The following is a 21,290-nucleotide window of genomic DNA, read 5'->3' as shown; positions in this document are numbered from 1 at the left end:
AGCAAAGACTCACCTCCTGCCCTGCTTGAGCTGGGGCAAAGCCACTCTGCAGGGGTAGCTGCTCAGCTGCAAGGCCCTTCCCTCAGAAGCTGGGAGAGAAGGGGACCCACCTGCATCAGATAAGGAATCTGGACAGCAAAGACTCACCTCCTGCCCTGCTTGAGCTGGGGCAAAGCCACTCTGCAGGGGTAGCTGCTCAGCTGCAAGGCCCTGGGCCCAGAGGGGTGCCTTCCTAGGCAGCCTGACTAGGGCTTGGCAAGGGTGGCCTTCACATCTCATTTCTCCCATCTCTTCCAACTGGCTAGGGCTGCCAAGCCGGGCCTCCTTCCTCTGTCTACCCAGGGAGGATGGAGGGTTCCTTGGGGGTTCTGCTGTGCCTGGGACTAGCTGGCTCTTGGAACCTCTGTTTCCTCCTCTGGAGAATAGAAATGGGAGACTTGTTCCTACCCCTTGGGGCTGTCTGGAGATGTGCTCTTTGTAGACAATATAAGTAAAATTGGAAATCTGGCCACACTGCTTTCATCCTGCCGTCTGGATCACAGGCAAAGAAAGTGTCACCACTGCCCACATGGGGAAGCCAGGGGTCTACAACAGCAGGTCTCTGGAGGTGAGGCCCGAGAGGCTCAGGTGCCTCAAATCCCCAATCTCCAGTTTGGCAGAGCCAGTGGGACTGTGACTCCTTGGCAGGGTCTGGTGCCCCGGACCTTGCCCAGCTCCAAAGCTGATAAACTCCAAGGAGGACACAGCAACCCGGGGTATAGGCGTGAGGACAGACGCACAGCAAAGGGACGTGCACATGTGGGAGATCAACCATTTATTGATTTTTTTTTCCCCTAAAATACTATACATTTAAAGGAACTAAACTTAAAAGACTTGACAATTTTTGGTAAATCTGTAGCATAGGAATGAGGACTTCTGCTGGTAAGTTTTATGACAGACAAAGACACAGACACATATCCACCTCCCAGCAAGACATTAAGTTCGCTGGAAATAGGGTAAATGCATAGCTTGTGACTGGCAGGACAGGCCCAGGGTCTGAGACACACAAAATAAAGTCCCACCCGCCTTGCCCACCACGTGACCACAGTGTAGCTTGGACCACAGCACTCCTGGCTCTCTGGAGACTAAGGACACTCAGAGAGGCCTGTGCTGTGGGTGAGATCCAGCTTTTGTTTGCCCACAAGGAATACAGACGACTGTGAAGTTTGCGGCTGCTGCAAAGATGCGGTGTTTGCAGTGCTCTGCTGCGGGACCAAGGATGAAGGCCAGGCAGAAGCAGGGCCTGAGGCCAGCCAGTAAGGATACATTAAGTCTCTCTCCTGAAGTTTCCACGTCAGAGGGGCCCAGACACACATCTGAGCCTGGGAGAAGGTCCAGTTGGCCAGTCAGGCCTGTGCCCAAACGCCACAGACGTCATGCCATTCACAAATGAAACCCGCTGTCAAATCTCATCAAAACAGTAGACAGAATCTTTAGATTCTCTGGATATCAAGTAATATGTACAGATAGACACCAAGACACAAATGCATTTGCTTGAAAAGTTAGTCTTATTACTTTTTAACCTTCCAAATCACTGATAAAGCTGTTAATTTGCAAAAGAGTAAAGTTTTAAGCAAAATTAAAGTGAAAAATTTTAAATATGGCGACTTTTGGGGGCTATACTAGCTATGGCTATATCTGAAACTTGCATTCAGTCACCCCCATACAGAAAGGGCACTCACAGTAGGAGTCCATAATGTGCCCATCTTTCTACAACTTCCCACCTCCAACATCGTCATGAGCTTCACCCCTTGCAGCTTACCCACACAGTGGCATGGCTGATTAATGGCACAGCACGGAAGTAGAGATACCAATCCTCAAGACCAATTCCTACGCTAGTCTGTGCCATAATTTAAGTATAAACGAATGGAAGAACAGGTATAAAAAAAGTATAACTGTACACAGCCTTTAAATTAAAAACCTCAAAATCTTTACTCAGAAAATGGCATCTAAGTTTGTTCATTTAAGTTGCAAGTGACGGGACTCACCAGAGAAAGTGATCAGTGAACTAGAATCAGCATAACCCACCATTGACTCGGAGGAGAGGAGAGACAAGGTCAAGAATACACAGATCCATGATAAGCCGACAAACGCAGCAGGCGGCGGCAGGGGGCCGGCTGCTTCTCTGTTGCTTTGCATCTTCCTGCGCTCAGATCCCTGCAGCTGCACTTGGAAAGGTGCCGAGCCCCAGGTGAAATGACCAGCTGTCTGACTGCCAGGGACACCATGAAGCCAAGAGCAACGGACCTTCATCTTCTGCAGGAATAGGAGTGGACACCCACATGGCCGGTGGGAGGCACTGGAGCTCCTGGGCCACCGCCTCCGTCCCTCTGCCGGCCTGGCCCTGGCCTGTCACTGAATCTCCTCCACATAATTTGCTGGGTATAGGCCAACCTGCCCATTGTCCAAGCGTCCCTTGCACCAGCCTTGCTCATCTTCATCCTCCATCTTGGTCAGCTCGTCCCCTACAAGACAAAGAGGGAGTGGTCTTGGTAAGAGGGTGGGTGGTGGCTCGGCGCCTATAGCTCAACTGGCTAAGGCGCCAGCCACGTACACCTAAGGTGGCGGGTTTGAATCCCCAGCCTGGACCCGCTAAACAACAATGACGGCTGCAACCAAAAAATAGCCGGGCGTTGTGGCGGGCGCCTGTGGTCCCAGCTACTTGGGAGGCGGAGGCAGGAGACTCGCTTGAGCCCAGGACTTGGAGGTTGCTGTGAGCTGTAATGCCATGGCACTCTACCCAGGGGGACAGCTTGAGGCTCTGTCCCAAAAAAAAAAAAAAAGAGGGTGGGTGGTACAGGCTGTGGCCTGGAGAGCTATCCTCAGGGGCTCCTGGGCCACAGAGGGTCCCCACCTTGGGTAGAAGGGCAAGGCCTGGGTAGTTTTATACTAAACTGTATCCTCCTCTTGTTTTAGAGATGAGGTCTTGCTCTGTTGCCCATGCTGGAGTGCAGGGGCACAGTCAAACGTCACTATACCCTCAAACTCTTGGGCTTTGGTGATCCTCTTGCCTTAGCCTCCCCAGTATCTGGAGGTGGCCACTCCAATGCCCAACTAATTTTTCTTAATTATTAATTTTTTCTTGGATATGTTGTCCAGGCCAGTCTTAAATTCCTGTGCTTGAGTGAACCTACCACTTCAGCCTCCCAAGTCATTGAGATTACAGTTATGAGCAGCTGTGCCTGGTATAAATTGCATTTTAAGCTGCCTCTTTGATTACATGGCCTCTGAAAGATCTAGAAAGGACAGTTTCACACAGTGACCCCAGAGCAAACAGTTCTCAGTTGCTACAATGACTCCCAAGGAGACAGCAGAGTCAAGCGCTGCAGGTGTGTGCCTCCTGACCTCCTCCCGCCAGGTGGGAGGACTTCTTCCCAGGCTTGTGCCCCATCCTTTGCATGCTGGCTATCTACGCTGTTCTCTCTTAAATCCTCCCCATACCATGGTCTCTGTGCCTATATTAAACCTTCCCACTGTCAGATTGCAGGCTGTGTGAGGGGCAGGGACCATGTCTGAGAGCTGTACCTGCATGTGGCCCAGGGCTTGGACAAGATGACATTTGTCAACCCTTCCCAACAATCTGAGGTGGAATCTCCTATGGCTATGTGTATGAGTGTGGTTGAGAGCTGTTTGCTCAAACTTGAAGGAACCCTACCTTGGGCCTGGCCTTGGGTAGAGGACACACAGATAAGAGAGGAAGAGATGGAGCCTAGTCTCTCAAGGAGACAGACCTGGGGACAAGATCAAAGTGTGACCAGGGCAGTGATGGGAGAGGTCACACTGGGGCAAGGTCCCAGATCTGCTGTTTACCCATTAGCCTGTATGCTTCTGACTGGTGACTAACTGCAGAGAAGCCTGTGGGGACCTGCTGGCTCAGACCTCAGGGGCAAGCACGTTGGTGGGGACTTAGTCTCACATGTTCTTTGGCCTTTGCTGGTGAGTGTATAGCTCCAGCGGTCCATTTTTCATACCCAGATATAATTTCTCCTCAGGCAGGTGGCTAGGACAAGTTTAGCAATGCTTCTCTGAAATGGCAGCAATAGTGATCATGATACCAGCAGGGCCAACACCCAGTATGGCTCAGGCGCACATCCCAGAGCTGCCACTGGTTGCAGGGAGCCCTGAGTCAGCTGCTCCCATCTGTAGACTGCAGGTGCTGTGAGGGTTATATATTAAGACCTGAATGACACTGGGATGGGACAGGCACGTGGTAAATACCAATTCATACTCCCACTGCTGCCAGATCCATTCTCCTGCAAATCTGATTTAGAAGAATCAGGAGCAGACCCAGGGGATACAGGGCAGTGGCCAGGAGGAACCACCACCATCTCCCATACTTTCACCAGGAGGGTGCCGGGCATTTCTCTGACCTTGTCCTTTTGGGTTGCTGTGCCCACAGACCCTGCTCCAGGATCTAGAAATAGGCCCTCAGTATGGAGCTGTCATGTGCTGGGCAGCCCCAAGGAGGGCCCCACCAGCACCTAAGACCCAGCAAGCAGCCAAGGCACCGTGAAAGATGGAAGACAGGCAGCACTGGCTGGGAGCTAATTTTCTGTCATAAAGAAGCAAAATAACATAGAAAATGGACAAAATAAATAAGAACTTTTTAAGCTGTGCAAACGTGAGCTAGTAATTAGAAACATTCTTTAATCAGGTTACTTTTGACAATTTGCTTACAGCTGGAGGAAACACTTTAAACCTGTAAAATTACTAGAGCCCATAGCTCAATGTTTAGGGCATTAGCCACATACACAGAAGCTGGCAGGTTCAAACCCAGCCTGGGCCTGCTAAACAACAATAACTGCAACAAAAAAGTAGCTGGGCATTGTGGCAGGTGCCTATAGACCCAGCTACTTGGAAGGCTGTGGCAAGAGAATTAATCGCTTAAGCCTAAGAGTCTGAGATTGCTGTGAGCTGTGACACCATAGCATTCTACCAAGGGCGACACAGTGAGACTTTGTCTCAAAAACAAACAAACAAAAAAAACCCTAGGGTGGCGCCTGTGGCTCAAAAGAGTAGGGTGCCGGCCCCATATACTGGAGGTAGTGGGTTCAAACCCAGCCCCGGCCAAAAACTGCAAAAAAAAAAAAAAAAAAAACTATAACGTTACAGTTACTGTCAATCCTAACAGATTGAATAAGATTAAAAAAGAATTAGAAATTAAAAACCAACAAAATCAGGGTAATAACCCCAAGAAAAGATAGCAGAAAACTAGACAAAGATAATTTAAAGGCATGTAACAGAATTTCTAAAACTGGCCAGAGGAACCTGATGACCAGCCCTGGAGACAAGTACCTATGGACAGCTGGGCAGCACCACAGGGAGGAGCCAAAGGCTGGGTATGGGGCAGCCCCCACCCAAGTCAGGGCTGAGGGTCTTCCCCAAGACATAGCCAAGGGCTAGGACATACTCAGTCTGTGTGGCTGAGTTCTGGCCCAGCCTCCCTCTTCTCAGAGGGATGGATGCTGGTTCAGGGTGGCCTCGAGGAGGGGGCAAGGTAGAGGGAGAAACAGGTTGCTCTGGCCCTAGGCCACTCCTTGCACAGGCTCTAAGATAGTGCTTTACAAACTGAAGGTTGCAGCCCATTTTGGTAAACTGCAACAAGCATTTTTTTCCCCCCCAGTTTTTGGCCAGGGCCAGGTTTGAGCCCACCAACTCCAGTATATGGGGCCGGCGCCCTACTCCTTTGAGCCACAGGCACCGCCCACAACCAGCACTTTTTTTTTTAAAAAGGTACCAGACAGATAATCTCCACAGGTAGAACACACATAATCAGGATCCAGACTGTTTTCTAACATAGGGATTCTGCTGCTGGCCACACAGGGGCGTGCATGGGGAGGTATGCACACACTCTGGTTGTAGGGAGAACCTTTGACAGGTGCCCGGCCCAGGGGCACATGGAGCACTGAGAGGGATTCTCTGGCAGCTCCTCTGGGGCAGGCTAGTGGTCCTGGCCCACAGTTTGTTCTGTGTGACCAGACTGTGTCCTGTTCCCACCCTCAGTGGCAAAGGCACAAGGTGCCTCACTGTTCCCCGAGTTCTGGCATCAAGTACCTGCTACTTTTTGTTTGTCTGTTTTTTGTTTTGAGACATCACAGCTCACAGCAATTTCAAACTCCTGGGCTTGAGTGATCCTCTTGTCTCAGTTTTTCTAGAGGGTCCTGATCAGGCTGGTCTTGAACTCCTGAGCTCATGCAATCCACCTGCCTCGGCCTCCCAGAGGGCTAGGATTACAGGCTCGAGCTACCATGCCCTTCCAAGCACATGCTACTTTTGAAATTGGAGGGTGGGGCTCAGTGCCTATGGCTCAAACGGCTAAGGTGCCAGCCACATACACCTGAGCTGGTGGGTTCGAATCCACCCTGGGCCTGCCAAACAACAATGATGGTTGCAACCAAAAAATAGCCAGGCATTGTGGCAGGTGCCTGTAATCCCAGCTACTTGGGAGGTGGAGGCAGGGCGACAGATTGAGGCTCTGTCTCAAAAAAAAAAAAGAAAGAAACTGGAGAGTGGGAGGGCTGGTGGCAAGGACTCATAGTAATGGGCAAACCAGGAGGTGCTTGGTCAGACTTAAGAGAAAAATGCAGACCTACCTCCCTACAGATTGGACAGTCATCATCCAGACCCTGGATAGGAGCCCACCTACCGGCCTTGAAGCTTAGCTCATCATGCTCCTGACCCTCGTAGTCATAAAGGGCCCGGACTCGCACTTCCGTCCCTGAAGTGGTATCCTCATCGAATGGGTTTGAATCCCCATTGGCATCCGTGGAGGAGAACGGGTTGTTGGACTCGTCATCTGACCAGTCGGTGGGGTAGTTCTGGGTCTTCTCGTAGCTGCTCACACTGTAAGAAAGGGGTTGACACAGGGGCCTCAGCCAGGGCTGGCAGAGGGCGTGAGGCCCCCACCCAGAGCCTCTGCCCCTGTGAGGGGAGGGTGCAGGCGCTGTGAGGCACAGGGCTCAGGACTCTTTCTGAAGGCGTACAGCTCCCTCTGCGTGACAGCATGGATGGAGCCAGGCCCTGGTGAGAATTCATGCCATTCACACTCAACCTGAGCCACCAATAGGTAAGAGCAGGCGGCTGGTGGTGACCCACACCAGTGCCCCAGAGGCAGCCCGGAGGTCCCTGCTCCTGCAGGTCCCCAGCACAGACTGCCCATCTGTCGTCTTCTGGTGTGCCAAGGTGGTGCCCGGGCCTTGAAGGGTTAACAGAGGACAGAGAAAAAGCAACCAGATTGTTAGCGGTGCCAGTCCCGTGCACTGTGCCAGGTGCCCGCCTCCTGCAGGGCTTCATGCGCTGCTGGGTGCTGAGGGGCAAGATATTGGGCCAGAGCCCTGGACAGAGAGAGAGGGAGAGAGACAGCGAGGTGGGAACTAGAGGGAAGCATTTGTTCACCAACTTTTTGGTCTTAATGTCCTCCTTCTCACTGACGGTGCTGCCCGTGTCGTCCTCATCCTCGAAGGGGTTGTAGCTGGACTGTGACTGCGCGGGGTTGCTCGGGACACTAAGGTTGCTACAGGGAGAGAGAGAGCTTTCAGGGGACCCCAGCACAGCAGGGACAGGTCAGCTCCTTATCCGAATGGAAGACCGTGTACTCTCAGCAGAAAGGACTAGGGTAGAGCATGCGGCGGTACCGTGAACTGCTTAAAGCACCTGAGGATAAGAGCCTGTTTCTCCTCCAGCCAGCCTAGAACAGGGCCCTGGGGTGGGAGCAACAGGCCACAGTGGGAGCAAAATGGCTTCCAGTTCAGGGCTCCCCCAGTCCGCATTCCCTGCTGTGGGCTGGCAAGTCCCCAGGCCCAATGATATAGCAGGTGCTCCTTAGCCTTCTGCAGCCCTCAGCCCTCCTCCTGACTACCATGGGGTCCAGTGTCCAGTTCCCCTGTGCTCCTAAGGCTGGAGCTTCCAAAACCAGGACTAATGACTGCTGTGCCGCCCTTTCTAGATAGAAAGGAAACTCCTTTTGTGCTCCAGAGAGAGCCCATTTGCATACCTGTATCAGGCACCTCCTGTGCGAGGCCCAGAAGGAAGGCAGAGACCTGAGCCTAGCCCAGTCCTGCTGAAGGCCAGCACCTGGGAACTGGGCTGAAGGGCCCACAGTGTTCTACAGGAGGCCATAACGGGGCGGCCTGCTACCCACTCAGTGCCTGGCCTGATGGACCTGGACTCTCCAGACAGCACTAACCTCTCACCTCCACATCCACAGCTTGGGGGAACAGCACCTCACACTGAATAGACAGCTCAGTCAGCCTCTCCCACCCCAGGGCTGAGGAAGGGAGGATATTCCTCAAATGCCACAGAGTGACACTGAGTGGCCAGCAACTACCTCTCTGGCTCCAGCCTGGTGAAGGACACTGGACCCAAGCCTGATGGCGGCTGACAATCAGTCTACGTGTCTGAAACCACAAGGCCTCTTCCTCCCTGGCCCCCAGCCTGCTCTGGTATAGTAGCCCTAGCCTCTGAGGTGGGGTCTCACCCTCTCCACCTCACCTCCAGGCACACAGATATCAGCTGGTCCCCAGGAGAGACGCTTACTGCTTAATGGGCATAGTAGATCATCTGCTGGAGAGCCCGGGGCCCCAGGAACCTGGGCTGAGCCTTCTTAGGCAGCCCTAGACTCTAGGTGACTATTACTGAATGTGGCATGAAGGCCTCTAGGCAGCCCCTACATGGGGCCCTCCTCTAGCACACACTTTTCAGAAGGCTCTAATGGCCATGGGACCATCCTTATATCTACAACTCATTATCAGCCAGCAACTAAGTTAGAAATCACCAACATTGTCAGCGAAGAGGTGACTTCAAAAGGGGGCACCTGGCAGCCTTGCCACTTCCTTCCTCGACTGGCGCCAGCACACACATGGAAAATAAGCACAAGCTTGGCAGCGCCTGGACTGCCCAAATGGAAGAGCAGCAATCTCCCACAGCCACATCCACGCAGGGCAGTGTCACTGAAGCTGACATCAGGTCCTCAGACCTGACGTGCACTCCTGGCAAAGGCTCCCACTTTGGATCTTTTAGCAGCTCTCACAACAGCAGGGAAGATGACCCCCTGTCCCCTGAGAAGCTGGTGCCCAGGACCACACAGATAGCGCTGGGGACCCCTCCACTGGGATGGCCTCTTTTGGAGTGAGGTTGTGCTCACTCACCTGCTAGACTTGTTCTGCAGGGACTGGTCACCTGTCTGGTTGATGCCTGTCAGGGTGACACCATCAGCAGCCTTCTTCTTCTCTCTCCGGCTGAGAGTTCGATTCAGGTCTGCGGACCACTCCTAGGCAACAGGTGTTAAAGGAGATAAAGCCACATCCATCCACAGCACCCACTCAGCATTCACCCTTGTCTCCAGCAGGCCTCAGGCTCCCACATTCACCTATGGACACATGTGATCTGAACACCCTCCTCACTCACTGTTCAAGTGGGACTCCTCAGAGGCCCTGGCTGTCGGACTGTTACAACTGCCCAGCCCTTGCCTGTGCAGCTCTCTCCTGGGAGGACAGAGTGTCCAGGACATGGAGTGGATGACAGCAGACCAGGACCAATGCACAGCATTCTGTATTCCATGCCAGACTGGGGCCTCCCGGTCTGCTCAAGTCTCCAGGGAGCAGAGTCCTCCCTGATAAATCCACCCTGGAACTTCTCTGAATCTGAGCAGCCTGCTGGGGGCTGACAAAACCAAGCAAAGTATTTATCTCCTGAAGCTTTACTACTTTCCTAGCAGTGAGCAGGTTTGTATCAACTGTGCTGGAAACAGAGGGAGTGGGGAAGAAGAGCAAGGGAGGCTACCTCTTGATTTTCCAGAAAAGTGTGTGTCTATGTGTGCACACACAGATGTTTAGAGAATTCTCCTTCCCTCCCATCTCCACCCATCATCAAACAACTTTAACTAAAACTTGTGTGGCTAAGTCCACAGCTTTGCTCATATGCAGTTATGGAACTTCTAGGTTACAAGTCATCTTAGAAACATCTGTCATTTTGTCAGATGGGGAAACTGAGGTTGAGAAGGGAAGAGTGACCTGCCCATGGAGAATAGGTGGCAGACCTGAGCACCTGACTCCAAATCTAGGTCACCTTTTGTCTAATAATTATTTTCCTGATGGAAATAAGTTGGCTGAGAACTCAAGCAGAACCTTAGAGTTCCCATGGTGACTTCTGAATATAAATCTACCCTGAATAGGTGGCTCCCAAGGGCCAAGCAGACCCTGAGAGGAAGGACCCGCTTTTAACAATTCTGACAATGAAGCAGCATCAGCTGAACTGCCAGAGCCAGGCTGGGATCGACACACACACAGACCCAGGGGCTAGAGATACACTGGGGACTGACACAGTGGGGTAGCCAGAGATGGAAACTTACTTCATCCTTGTGGCATGGAAAATAAAAACAAGTCATTTCATTAGAGAAGGTCAGGCATATCCTCAACTGCTGCAAACATGCTGGTTCCCAGCCTGGGGACCCACAGAGAGAAGGCCCAGTGGGCTCTGGCCAGGACACCCACCTCAGCGAAAACAGTGTGTCACATACGCCTCCCCACTGCCCTCCTCTCTGGGTACCAGTGGGTGCCTCTAAGGGACCCAGGCAAATTCACAGGTGATGTCCCGTGCTTCTGTGCTGATGCACAGTGTTCTGCGCTGTCCCTCTCTAGGCCCTGCCACTCAGGAAGGGCCTGGCCCTCTTTCTCCCTGTGCCTCTGTGGCAGGGTGAGGCCTGCTCTGTAGCTTCCAGTGGGGGCAGGTCCTGAGGGTAGTATAGACAGTGCCCGCTACAGGGGCCATATGTCATGTGGAGCAATCTGCCTGGCAAGGTCCAGAAAACAGAAGCCCAAGTGTAGAGAATGACAAAAATGCAGGCTAAGGAGGCAAAGAGTCTCCTGTGTGGTGGGCCAGGGCCAGGGCAAGGGCCTAACAAGGGGCACTGCTCAGCGGGCCAGGCCCTGGGCCATTAACCTTTCTACCATGGAGAAGCTCAGTCACAAAAAAAGGGCAAATGGCTTGTACCACTCCCTGGGGCAGCAGACTTCAGCCTCTGTCACAGGGAACTGGGCATGGTAAGACTTGCAGCCTCTGCCTTCTGTGCTACCATCAGTGAGCCAGGTGGCTCTGGGGGACCCAATACCAGAGTTAGATGAGTCTTGAGATCCCCACATTTGAATTTTATAAATATATTCGAAGGCTCAGACTTGATGGCACTCATAGCTCAGTCGGCAGGGTGCTGATCACATACACCTAGGGTGGTGGGCTCGAACCCAGGCCGGGTCTGGTGAGCAACAATGACAACTGCAACCAAAAAATGGCTGGGCGTTATGGTGGGCACCTATAGTCTCAGCTACTTGGGAGGGTGAGGCAAGAAAATCGCTTAAGCCCAAGAGTTTGAGGTTGCTGTGAGCTGTAATGCTATAGCACTCTACCTAGGCAACAGCCTGAGACTCTGTCTCAAAAAATAAATAAATAAATAAATAAATAATAAAACCAAGGCTCAGCCTCACAAATTTTAATGGCCGAAGTATGGAAAAGTCCCTTGTTTAGGGCAGGGTGTGGTGGCTCATGCCTGTAATCCTAACACTTGGGAGGCTGAGGCAGGTAGATCACCTGAGCTCACAGGTTCAAGACCAGCCTGAGCAAGTGTGAAACCCCATCTCTAAAAATTAGCCGGGGCGTTGTGGCAGGTGCCTGTAGTCCCAGCTACTCGGGAGGCTGAGATAAGAGAATCACTTGAGCCCAAGAGTCTGAAATTACTGTGAGCTGTGATGCCACAGCACTCTACTGAGGATGATTTTAAAAAGTCCTTTGCTTAAAGGGCAAGGAGGGCTGCCCACTGGGACTGCCTCCCCTTGCCAGGGCACTGGGAGGCCTGGAGACACTGTGGCTGCTCCCTTCCTGACCATCCCACAAGATAGGGTGGGCACCTGAGGTCCCACGTGTCCTGCAATGCCTGAGAGTCACTGGGAGAGGAGGGAATGCCCACTGTCGGATGTTCCTAACTGGAAAGAATATAACTGTGCCACCAGAGACTCAGAGGCCTCCTACGCCTGCTGCCCCCGAGCCCTGAGCATCAGCTTGGTCTGCACTGCCACTGTGCACAAAGGCTGCCCAATGACCAGGGCAACCTCCAGCACAGAGTCTAGAACGAGCAGGACGTCATGTAACTGAATTCTGTGGACCCAGGTCCCCTCCCAGACTGATGGGGTCATGGGTGTGGCCTCCTCTTACCTCAAACTGTGGCCAGTTCATGGCCATGCCTGGCCCGTGATTGGCTCTGAACCACCTCAGGTCCTCCACTGCGTCAGCTGCCTTGATATTCTGCTCCAGGTCCCGGTAGATGGTTTTGTAGCTAAACCAGGGAGAGAAAGGTGGCTCTCAGGAAGGCAGGGGCCAGGCACAGCAGGCCCTGTGGGTGATGCAGCCCACACCAGCATCAATGTCACAGACACAGATCAGGGACACTTTTCCCTTGGCTCAGGCAGATCACCTGCTGTCACACACACAGATGGGGACAGACAACCACCACAGCGTGGACTTCTGACAAATGAGCTTTAAATCAAACCATGTAAAAAAAAAAGGGGGCTATACTCTGCATCAGACAGTGCAAAAGGCCTGGGTGTGGGCCCCATGGCACCACTCTGTGTGGTCCCACATAATCAGGCCTGGAGGTAAGGCTAGCAAAGTATGTCAGGAAGCACCCCTATCCCTCATCTCTGTCAGAGTCAGAGGGTTTATCATGTGGATGTGCAAATGCAGGACGCTTGCCACCAGGACGGGCAGGGGACACATGACTGCTGGAGCTGACACCTTCACTTGCATCTGCATGGCCGGCAAGCACCACCTCCCCTGGGCCTCAGTCTCCTCCTCTGCTGAGCGGGCACAGTGCCCTCTGTGAGGGGCTATGTTGTGTTGTCCACAAAAAATGGGCTGGAGTCCTAACTCCAGTGCTTTATTGGAAAATAGGGTCCTTAAGGGGTAATCAAGTTAAAATGAGGTCATTATGGTGGGCCCTAATCCAGTATGACTGGTGTCCTTATAAAAAGAGGAAACATGGGCCCGGAGACACACACACACCAAGGGAAGATGGCCATGTGTCAATGGAAGTTACACACAGAAGAGCCAGATGCAGACCAACCAACCCTGTCCCTTGCCAGCTGTGTGGCCGGGGGCAAGTCATTTAACCTCACCCAGCCTGTTTCCTCATCAATAAGATGGGGACAGTGCCACCTACTTTACAAGACTGTCATAAAAATTAATCAAATGATGGCAGAGTAGCTGTACTGTTGATTATTCTTATACAGAAGGCAACAAAGAGATGTCATTTCCTATTTATGATAAGCCTTGACCAGAGTCACTTTCACATGGCTCTGCTGGAGGGATAACAGATGTCTACGCCCTCCTTGGGTAGATTGCACCTGTGCCCAGGTGTCATGGGATCAAAGACGAGGAAAGCACAGAAGTATCATGACTGAGAACTGAGTCTGGGAGGGTCTGTGCTGCCTGGGGCCTGGAGCCACCAAGAGGTCAGGGCTGAGCTGACAATACACTGCTCTGGATGGGGAGGGCCCCTGACCATCCTGGGGCAGGGCACACCCAGCCTAGAAGCACGGGACCCCGCTGCAGCCCCAGATGGGCATCCTCTTTGCTGCCCAGACCCATGAATGGAGCCAGCAGAGGTCAGCTGGTCTGGCCAGGCCACCCCACTGCCCGGCAGCAGGACACTGCACAGGCTGACAATGCCCGTAGCTGCAGACGGGCCCAGCAAAAGAGCCCTCCTTGGGCACCAAGACCACAGAAAAGCAAGAGAACCAAACAGCTATGAGAGGACTTTCTGATCCACACTGCCATCCTAGCCTGAGCACAGCAGCTCTGCACCAACTTCATTGAGATGCATTTTTCAGCTCAGAGGAAACTTACCTGGACACATTGGACAGGTCTAGGTGCTTCTGAACCTCCAGCAGAACCTCCCGGAAGAAGCGCAGGCGCTTCTCCTCAAACTGCTGGCACTGTTCGAACACCTGCTCCATGTTCTCCATGTACTGGGGCGTGCCCTGGTCCAGCTCCTTCAGGGACTTCTCGTACTTCTCTTTGGTCTAAGTGAAAACCCAGGCACAAAACGAAGTTCATCTCCACTCGGCCCTCAGCTCACCTACCCCTTCCCCAGGGCTTCTCAGGGCTCTCTAGACTCCAAACCCAAGGAGCAGGAGCTGGAGCCCTGGAGTCTGAGAGACTTCAAGCTTAAGCCCCAGTCCCTCCACTTCTGCAAGGCAAACCAATCTGTTGGCATCTGTCCTGCCTCTCCATGGAATCAAGGCCCAAACAGGTCGATGCAGGTGAAGGGGCCGTTACCCCGAAGATCAGTGTGCCCGGAACCGAGCCTACTACACACTCTTGTCCTCTCTCTCTCCCTGTGGGGAGAGGCTGTGCTGGGTCACCCTGGAGCCCTGGACCTGGCCCACAGCAATGACTTGGGGAGTCACCTCACCAAGTTCGGGGCTGGCACTCACTCCCGTTCTCTGGGAGCCTCGCTGTCCTTATTTCTCCTTCCTAGTGCTCTGATACTTAGGTGCCAGGATTATTCCAGAAAGTCCTGCTCCTTTGTCCTCCAGCCTACTTCCCCTCCCCCTGCACAGCTGTTTCTTCCCAGACTGTCCCCAAAACAGTTTTACAAGAAAGGAAATAAATGCCTCATCTCTACGGTATCTAGAGAAGCATGAACATGCGTGAAACCCTAACGCCTGACCAAGTGAGCACAGGCATCTGGCAGGGGTGGGCCTCGAGGTCAGTGACCTCACATCCACAGACATCCCTCCCCCTCACCACTTCAGTGTGATTTTCTGTTAGTTGGTGGCCTCCTGGGGTGAAGTAAGGGATGGCAGGGGGAGCCCACTCTAAGGAATGAGGGGGGTGGTCATGGGTTCCACCAGCACACTGCATTATGCTGTCCCTGACAACTGGTACAGAGCCACTGCGGGCCTCTAGAGCACTTTCTCTGCCCACCCTGCTCATCCCTAGGAAACTCCTCTTCATGCTCTGTAGAGTCCCTTCTTAAATCCTCCCCAACTTTGAGAGGCCACTCTCTGGGGCCCCAGCCTGGCCCTGTGCTCTTTGGGGCCTATCGTTGATGAGGCCACAGGGCAGTTTCCAGCCTTTTCCCAGACAAGCTCTCCCAATGCCCCCATCCCCTCCACCAGGTCTCTGCCCCCAGCCATCCCTCCCCACACAAGCAGAGTGATCCTTCTACATCAGTCTGCCCTTTCCTCCCTGAGCCCCAGGCCCTCCTCAGTGGTCCCCTGTCAGCAGCATCTAAGAAAGCATACAGAAGCCTAGACTAGAAACTTGGTTGTCCTCATAACCCTCCACACCAGCCCATACATCAGTCCTCACGTTGACTACGCTCCTTCACTCCTCCATATCCAGCACAAGTTCTGCTCCCCCCTCTCCTGCCCCCAGCAATCCCAGCCATCCTGTGTCCTTGAGCACAAGCAACATTCCCCCCACCTGCCCATCACCCACTCTGCCCCTCATCGAGGCAGGTGCAATGGTTATAGTAAGGTAAGGTGCTAAGGTGCTCACCTATGTGACCTTCTTGAGGGTAGGGAGGTGTTTCATTGAAATTTGTCCCTCTGTCCACCCACCCAACTGAGCAGTTACAAAAGGCTTGCCATGTGCCAGACACATAAACAAGTAACATGCTGACACTCAACATGTAAGAATCGTGTATGGTTTACCTTGAGAACGTCTTGCTTGCATTTCTCTACTTTGTCTTGTAATTTCTTGAGCTGCTCTGGGTTAAGGGAGGGGTCCGCTTTGCTGTTGGCCTCCCGGGAGATGGCCAGCTTCTCCTCTTTGCACGCTGCGTGGTAGGCTTTCTTTGCTGCCTCCATCTGCAGGGAGAGTGAGTTCCTGAGTTCTGCACCGCTGTAAGTCCAGAGTCCTCACAGAGGTTACATGACCCTTGGAATGCTTGTGTTACGGAGAGAAGAGGCAAACAGGTACAAAGTGGTACAGTCACTAGAGTGTCAACTAGCCATGACACAGGAGTGCAGTCCATAAATATTTACTGAGTGCCTGCTTCGTCCCATGTGTGGTTCTGGGCACCAGACATGCAGCACAGGACAAAAGAACCCGGGCCTTCCTGAAGTTTCCATTCAGGAGTTGGGGGAGGCAAATATAGTACAGGACAAATCAAATGCTGAAGTCAGTCAGAAGGTGCTAAGTGCTGACTATAAAGCAAGGAGCACCAGGGGTGGGGGACAGGATTTTATGTAGAATGGCTGGAGATGCCAATTGAGGTGACATGCGGGGCAAATGAGAAGGGGTGGCTATCTGGGGGAGAGCACGACCACAACTACAACAGCAAATGCAAACAAGTTCCAAAGAAGAAATCTCGTAGCAGTGAAGGCACTCAGCTGAGACGTCAAGATGACAGCCACATGCCCCCCACTTTGAATGGCTACTTTACACTCACACAGATGCGTAGTGATTTAAATAACACCCTTCTTTATTTAAGCCAAAGCCACAGATTCTATTCTAGAAGAAAAGAGGAGTTTGTAGCAATGGCTTTGTGGGGATGCAGGGTGAGGGGGAGTTAGTTTCATTACAAGTAGGGCCAGGATGAGAAGGCAGAGAGAAGAGATGTAAGAAAAGCCAAGACGGCTCGGCGCCTATAGCTCAACCAGCTAAGGCGCCAGCCGCGTACACCTAAGGTGGTGGGTTCGAATCCGCCAAACAACAATGACAGCTGCAACCAAAAAAAAAAAAATAGCCGGGCGTTGTGGTGGGCGCCTGTGGTCCCAGCTACTTGGGAGGTGGAGGCAGAAGACTCTCTTGAGCCCAGGAGTTGGAGGTTGCTGTGAGCTGTAATGCCACGGCACTCTACCCAGGGGGACAGCTTGAGGCTCGGTCTCAAAAAAAAAAAAAAAAAAAGAAAAGAAAAGAAAAGAAAAGCCAAGACAAAAAAGAATGCTTGCTACAGCCCAAAGACAGAGGAGGGCTCTCGATGCTCTGAGGAGAGGAAGGCAGTGCAGCTCCTGAGAGAAGCCAGCTGCAGGGGGGCACATCTCCTGTCTGCCCATCTCAGAGAGGGACTGGCTGGGAGCTGCAGGCAGGGCAGGTACACCTGCTGAGGGCAGGGCAGACCTAAGGCCCCAAGACTCACTGGCTTTGGTTCCTACTTTCAGAAAAAGGAATATCAGAATCATTTGCAAATCTGGGGGGAAACACATGTGAGAGAGAAAAATTTTTAATTAATCCTTTCTCCTAGTCCAAAGGGACCTTTAAGTCTCTCCATTAGACACTTCCCCAGGGGTGGGGAAGGTATTGTTATTAGTTAAGAGCTACCACCAATGTCTGGTTCTGATGCTCAATTGCCAAGTCTGTAAAATGGGATGGCAAGGATTAAATTTAAAGAATGTCTGCAGAACACTGTCTTAAACCTGGGTAAATGTCGGCCACCAGGGGTTTCTCCTCCATGGGCTGTGGCCTCCTGCTGGTGGAGTCCAGCTCAGAGAGGCCTGGCAGGGAAGCAGCCTGTGGGATATACTTACCTCTTTCAGCTTCTTGGCCCAGGGCTTCTGTGCCTTGCGAAAGCCGTCCTCAGCCTCCTTGGTCTCCTTAAAGCCCCCCATCATCTGTTTGTGAAAGGCTTCCTTCTGCCAATTCTTGATCTTTTCAAAGTCCTCATTCATCAGTGAGGCCTTCACCTCGAGGTGCAGCTCACTCACCTTCTCTGCCTCAGACATCATGGCCACCCAGGCCTTCTCCACTGTTCCATACTGTGGCCCTGGGCATGGGAGAGAAGCCCACAGTTACTCCCCCAGCCAGCAGTGGGCACGTCCTCTGCTTAGCCCTCACCTGTTAACGCAGGCCTCTGGGTCTGGCCGGGTTGTTTCTGATACTTCTCTCAGTGGCCCTATGCCTTTTCCATTCCTGAGGCTGGATTTGTCCTGCTACTCTTTTGTTACGAAAATTAGGTGATTGCATGCATGTCCTTTTTTTTTTTTTTAAACCACTAAGTTCTTTAAAAACTCAAATTTCTTGGGTGGTGCCTGTAGCTCAAGTGGCTAAGGCGCCAGCATACATCAGAGCTGGCAGGTTCAAATCTGGTCCGGGCCTGCCAAACAATGACAACTACAACCAACAAATAACCAGGCACTGTAGCAGATGCCTGTAGTCCCAGGTACTCAGGAGGCTGAGGCAAGAGAATTGCTTAAATCCAGGAGTTGGAGATTGCTGTGATGCTACGGCACTCTACCCAGGACGATAGCTTGAGGCTCTGTCTCAAAAAAAACCCCCTCAAATTTCTGCATCTTACAAATCTCACTTTGGGGCAGCGCCTGTGACTTAGTGAGTAGAGCACCGGCCCCACATACCAAGGGTGGCGGGTTCAAACCTGGCCCCGGCCAAATTGCAATAAAAAATAGTCAGGTCTTGTGGTGGGTGCCTGTGCTCCCAGCTACTTGGGAGGCTGAGGCAAGAGAATCACCTAAGCCCAAGAGTTGGAGGTTGCTGTGAGCTGTGACGCAATGGCACTCAGCCAAGGGCGACAAAATAAGACTCTGTCTCTTAAAAAAAAAAAAAAAGAAAGAAAGAAATCTCACTTTGCTTAAAGGGGCCAAAGAAGTGGGGACCCTCTAAAGTGAGCTGACCCCTCTCCCAGGACTCGGCACCCCCAGGCTCCTGCACAGGCTCCCCATTCACTGGCCCTAGGGCTTTTTTCCCTCTGTGGGACCACTTTTGTCATCAGGCAAGCTCAAAAATGCTTGTGGAAGGGGGGACAGTCTCCTCAGCGGAAGGGAAGCCCTGACCAGGGAGAAGGAGACAGGAACCTGCTCCAGGCCAGATGGAAACACCCTGTAGGGGCTGGTGGAGGTTGAATCGCCACACCCCTGACCCCTGTTCTCAGTCCACAAGGCTCCGGAAGGAAAGGCTTAATCTGGCTATCACTTCTGTTAAGGGGATAGGGTGGGGTGCCATGAGACTCAGGAGGGAGAGGGAGCTATGTCAGGGCTGAGAGTGAAAAATAAGAAGACTGGCCATCCTCAGGGGCTCACAGGAAGCAGGGCCTGTGTGCACTAAGGATACAGGGGTGTGAGGTGGGATAGTGGGAACCTGGAGGGGAACATGTACTTCTGGGGCTTGTGGACAACAGAAAGTGATCACGAAGTTTAGCCCCTCTGGACCCCTGAGCCCACTCCCTTGTCCTGCCTCACCATGGCCCAGGTCCACTAGTGAGGGTGGCTTGTAAACCTCTGCTCTGAATAGAGGTGAGCTGGCACTGACGGCTGGGTCCTGAAAGATGGGGCTCAGGCAGTGGCAATGAAATAGTAGCAGCCACCGTAGGCTGAGGGAGCTGGCCTATCCCTGGCTCCACAACCTGGGCTCCAGCCCTGTGCCAAGCACAGTGCTACGGCCCCATGACACCACTGTGTCAGCAGTGAGAGAAGAACAGGCAGCTGGGCTGGACACGGCTGACCCCTCTGGTGGCTTGGCTTATCTGAGGACGGCAGTCATGGTAGAAGAGGGACCTCAAAACACACCCTGAGAAACTCTTGCTCTTCTGCTCTGTCCCAAGAGACACTGTGATCAGTCAAGTTTCCCCCATCCTGCTTGCTGGGAAGCATGTTCTAACTATAGGCCCTCTCCACACAACAGAGTTCTGTAGTAAAGTTGCAGAGTCTGCTGAGCTTTTTGGTAGGGAGGAAAGGAGCCAAAATCTCTACCACACAACATCTGTAGTTATTTCCTTTAAAATTTGAAATCAAACCAGGCATGTTACTCATAAATTTTCATTGTCTGGTATTAAGATTATGGCTCAGCTTTGCTTTTCTGTGTATTTACTTTTATATCTTCGCTTGTTCTTTTCCTTTTAACCATTCTAAATCACTTTGCTGGCCAGGCACAGTGGCTCATGCCTGTAATCTTAGCACTCTGGGAGGCCAAGGCAGGTGGATCTCTTGAGCTCAGTAGTTTGAGATCAGCCTGAGCAAGAGTGAGACGCTGTCCTACTAAAAATTGAAAAAATTAGCCAGGTATAATGGTTGTAGTCCTAACCATTAACCTAACTAATGCCTGTAGTGCCAGCTACTTGGGAGGCTGAGGCAAGTGGATCACTTGAGCCTAGGAATTTGAGGTTGCTGTGAGCTATGGTGACCCCAAGGCACCCTACCCAGGGCAACAGAGTAAGACTGCCTCAAAGCAAAAACAACAAAAAAAGAAACGAAGATCTGAGTAACAAGGCCTTTCACTCAAGTTCTTAGTTAAAACTGGCAAGCGGTTAAGTGGGTCCTGTGGACAAGGGCAAGAACAGGAGACTTGGGTGCTGTTTGCAAAGAGTAGTCTTGTGTCTCCACGGACAGGAGACCGTAGGTCTTGGAGCCAGAGCCTGCCAGTGATGCTCCCCAGTATGCACCATGGCCCTTCACAGAACTGCAGGAAACATTCCTACTGACCTGGGAAGGAACGGGTTCAGGGAAGGTAAGCACTTTGCCCAGAGCCCCTAGCTACTGAGCAGCTGCCTCTGGGCCCGAGGTGCCCTGTGCCAGGGACTTCCTACCTTTCTCCACAAGCTGCCTCCAGCGCCGGGCCCACTCAGTGAGCTGCTGCGCATATGCCTTCTCAATGCGTGCCCGCTCGTGCAGGCAGTTCATGAGGTCACTGCACAGGCGGTGGCCATCGTCAATCCGCTTCACGGTCCGCTTATAGTTCCCGACCTAGGAGACAAAAGCAGTAGTGAGGCAGGGGGCTTTGGGAAGCAGCCCACCTGCCGGGCCTTTCCTGGGACTGTGGCAGTCTGCTGCACAAGTGGCCCCTGTGCCAAGCAAGCCTAGACACTCACCTGGGGTCAGGTCTGTTCAGCCTGTGACCCCACAGTTTGAAAAGCTTCCCTACTTTTATTACTAACAGGATACGCAAATCAGTGAACAGGAAGCATTTCGATATTCCCTGGGCCAGGTAGGGGGAGTGAAGGATGGGGAGGCAAGCTTGCTGGAACGTGGAGACAGCTCTCTGATCATTCCTTCCCAGACCCCTCCCCATCCTTGGTGTGGCTGGCAGTTCATCAAAACCAGAGCCGAACTTGACCTTCAAGTTCTTTAACAGCCCCTTGTAGGAAGGCAAAAGTGGGCATTTTCACAACCTCTTGGAAGTGACATCATGTGCTCACTCCCCTTAAAATATGGCCTTGCTGTCATCTTGTAGAATCAAAAAACACTCAACAAAACACAATTTAGTATCGCTGAGCTGGTGGCAGCAGGAGCTAAGATAGCCACAGCCCA

At 52.5% G+C, this 21,290-nt stretch overlaps 1 protein-coding gene across 3 annotated transcripts in view; it reads right to left on the bottom strand.

The window, feature by feature from the left end:
* Nucleotides 1-805: 805 nt before the first annotated feature.
* Nucleotides 806-21,290, bottom strand: part of PACSIN2 (protein kinase C and casein kinase substrate in neurons 2) — a 126,770-nt gene continuing 106,285 nt past the window's right edge. For 2 of the 3 annotated variants that reach the window (XR_002771615.1, XR_001160988.2), the window contains exons 3-10: nucleotides 20,570-20,726; nucleotides 17,562-17,797; nucleotides 15,744-15,899; nucleotides 13,930-14,105; nucleotides 12,241-12,361; nucleotides 9,186-9,307; nucleotides 6,686-7,552; nucleotides 806-2,504 (exon numbers count right to left, since the gene is read on the bottom strand). Coding sequence is in view for 1 of the 3 variants with exons in the window: in XM_003783134.3 (XP_003783182.1) it covers nucleotides 2,392-2,504; nucleotides 6,686-6,882; nucleotides 7,439-7,552; nucleotides 9,186-9,307; nucleotides 12,241-12,361; nucleotides 13,930-14,105; nucleotides 15,744-15,899; nucleotides 17,562-17,797; nucleotides 20,570-20,726 (1,392 nt within the window). In the remaining 2 variants the exon portion in view is untranslated. The remainder of the gene's footprint in view (nucleotides 2,505-6,685; nucleotides 7,553-9,185; nucleotides 9,308-12,240; nucleotides 12,362-13,929; nucleotides 14,106-15,743; nucleotides 15,900-17,561; nucleotides 17,798-20,569; nucleotides 20,727-21,290) is intronic. The other variant, XM_003783134.3, reaches the window with a different exon arrangement.

Source organism: Otolemur garnettii, unplaced genomic scaffold (genome assembly GCF_000181295.1).
Source record: "Otolemur garnettii isolate 467f Iridium unplaced genomic scaffold, OtoGar3 scaffold00007, whole genome shotgun sequence".
NCBI lineage: Eukaryota > Metazoa > Chordata > Mammalia > Primates > Galagidae > Otolemur > Otolemur garnettii.
This window is presented reverse-complemented; position numbering and strand designations above follow the sequence as displayed.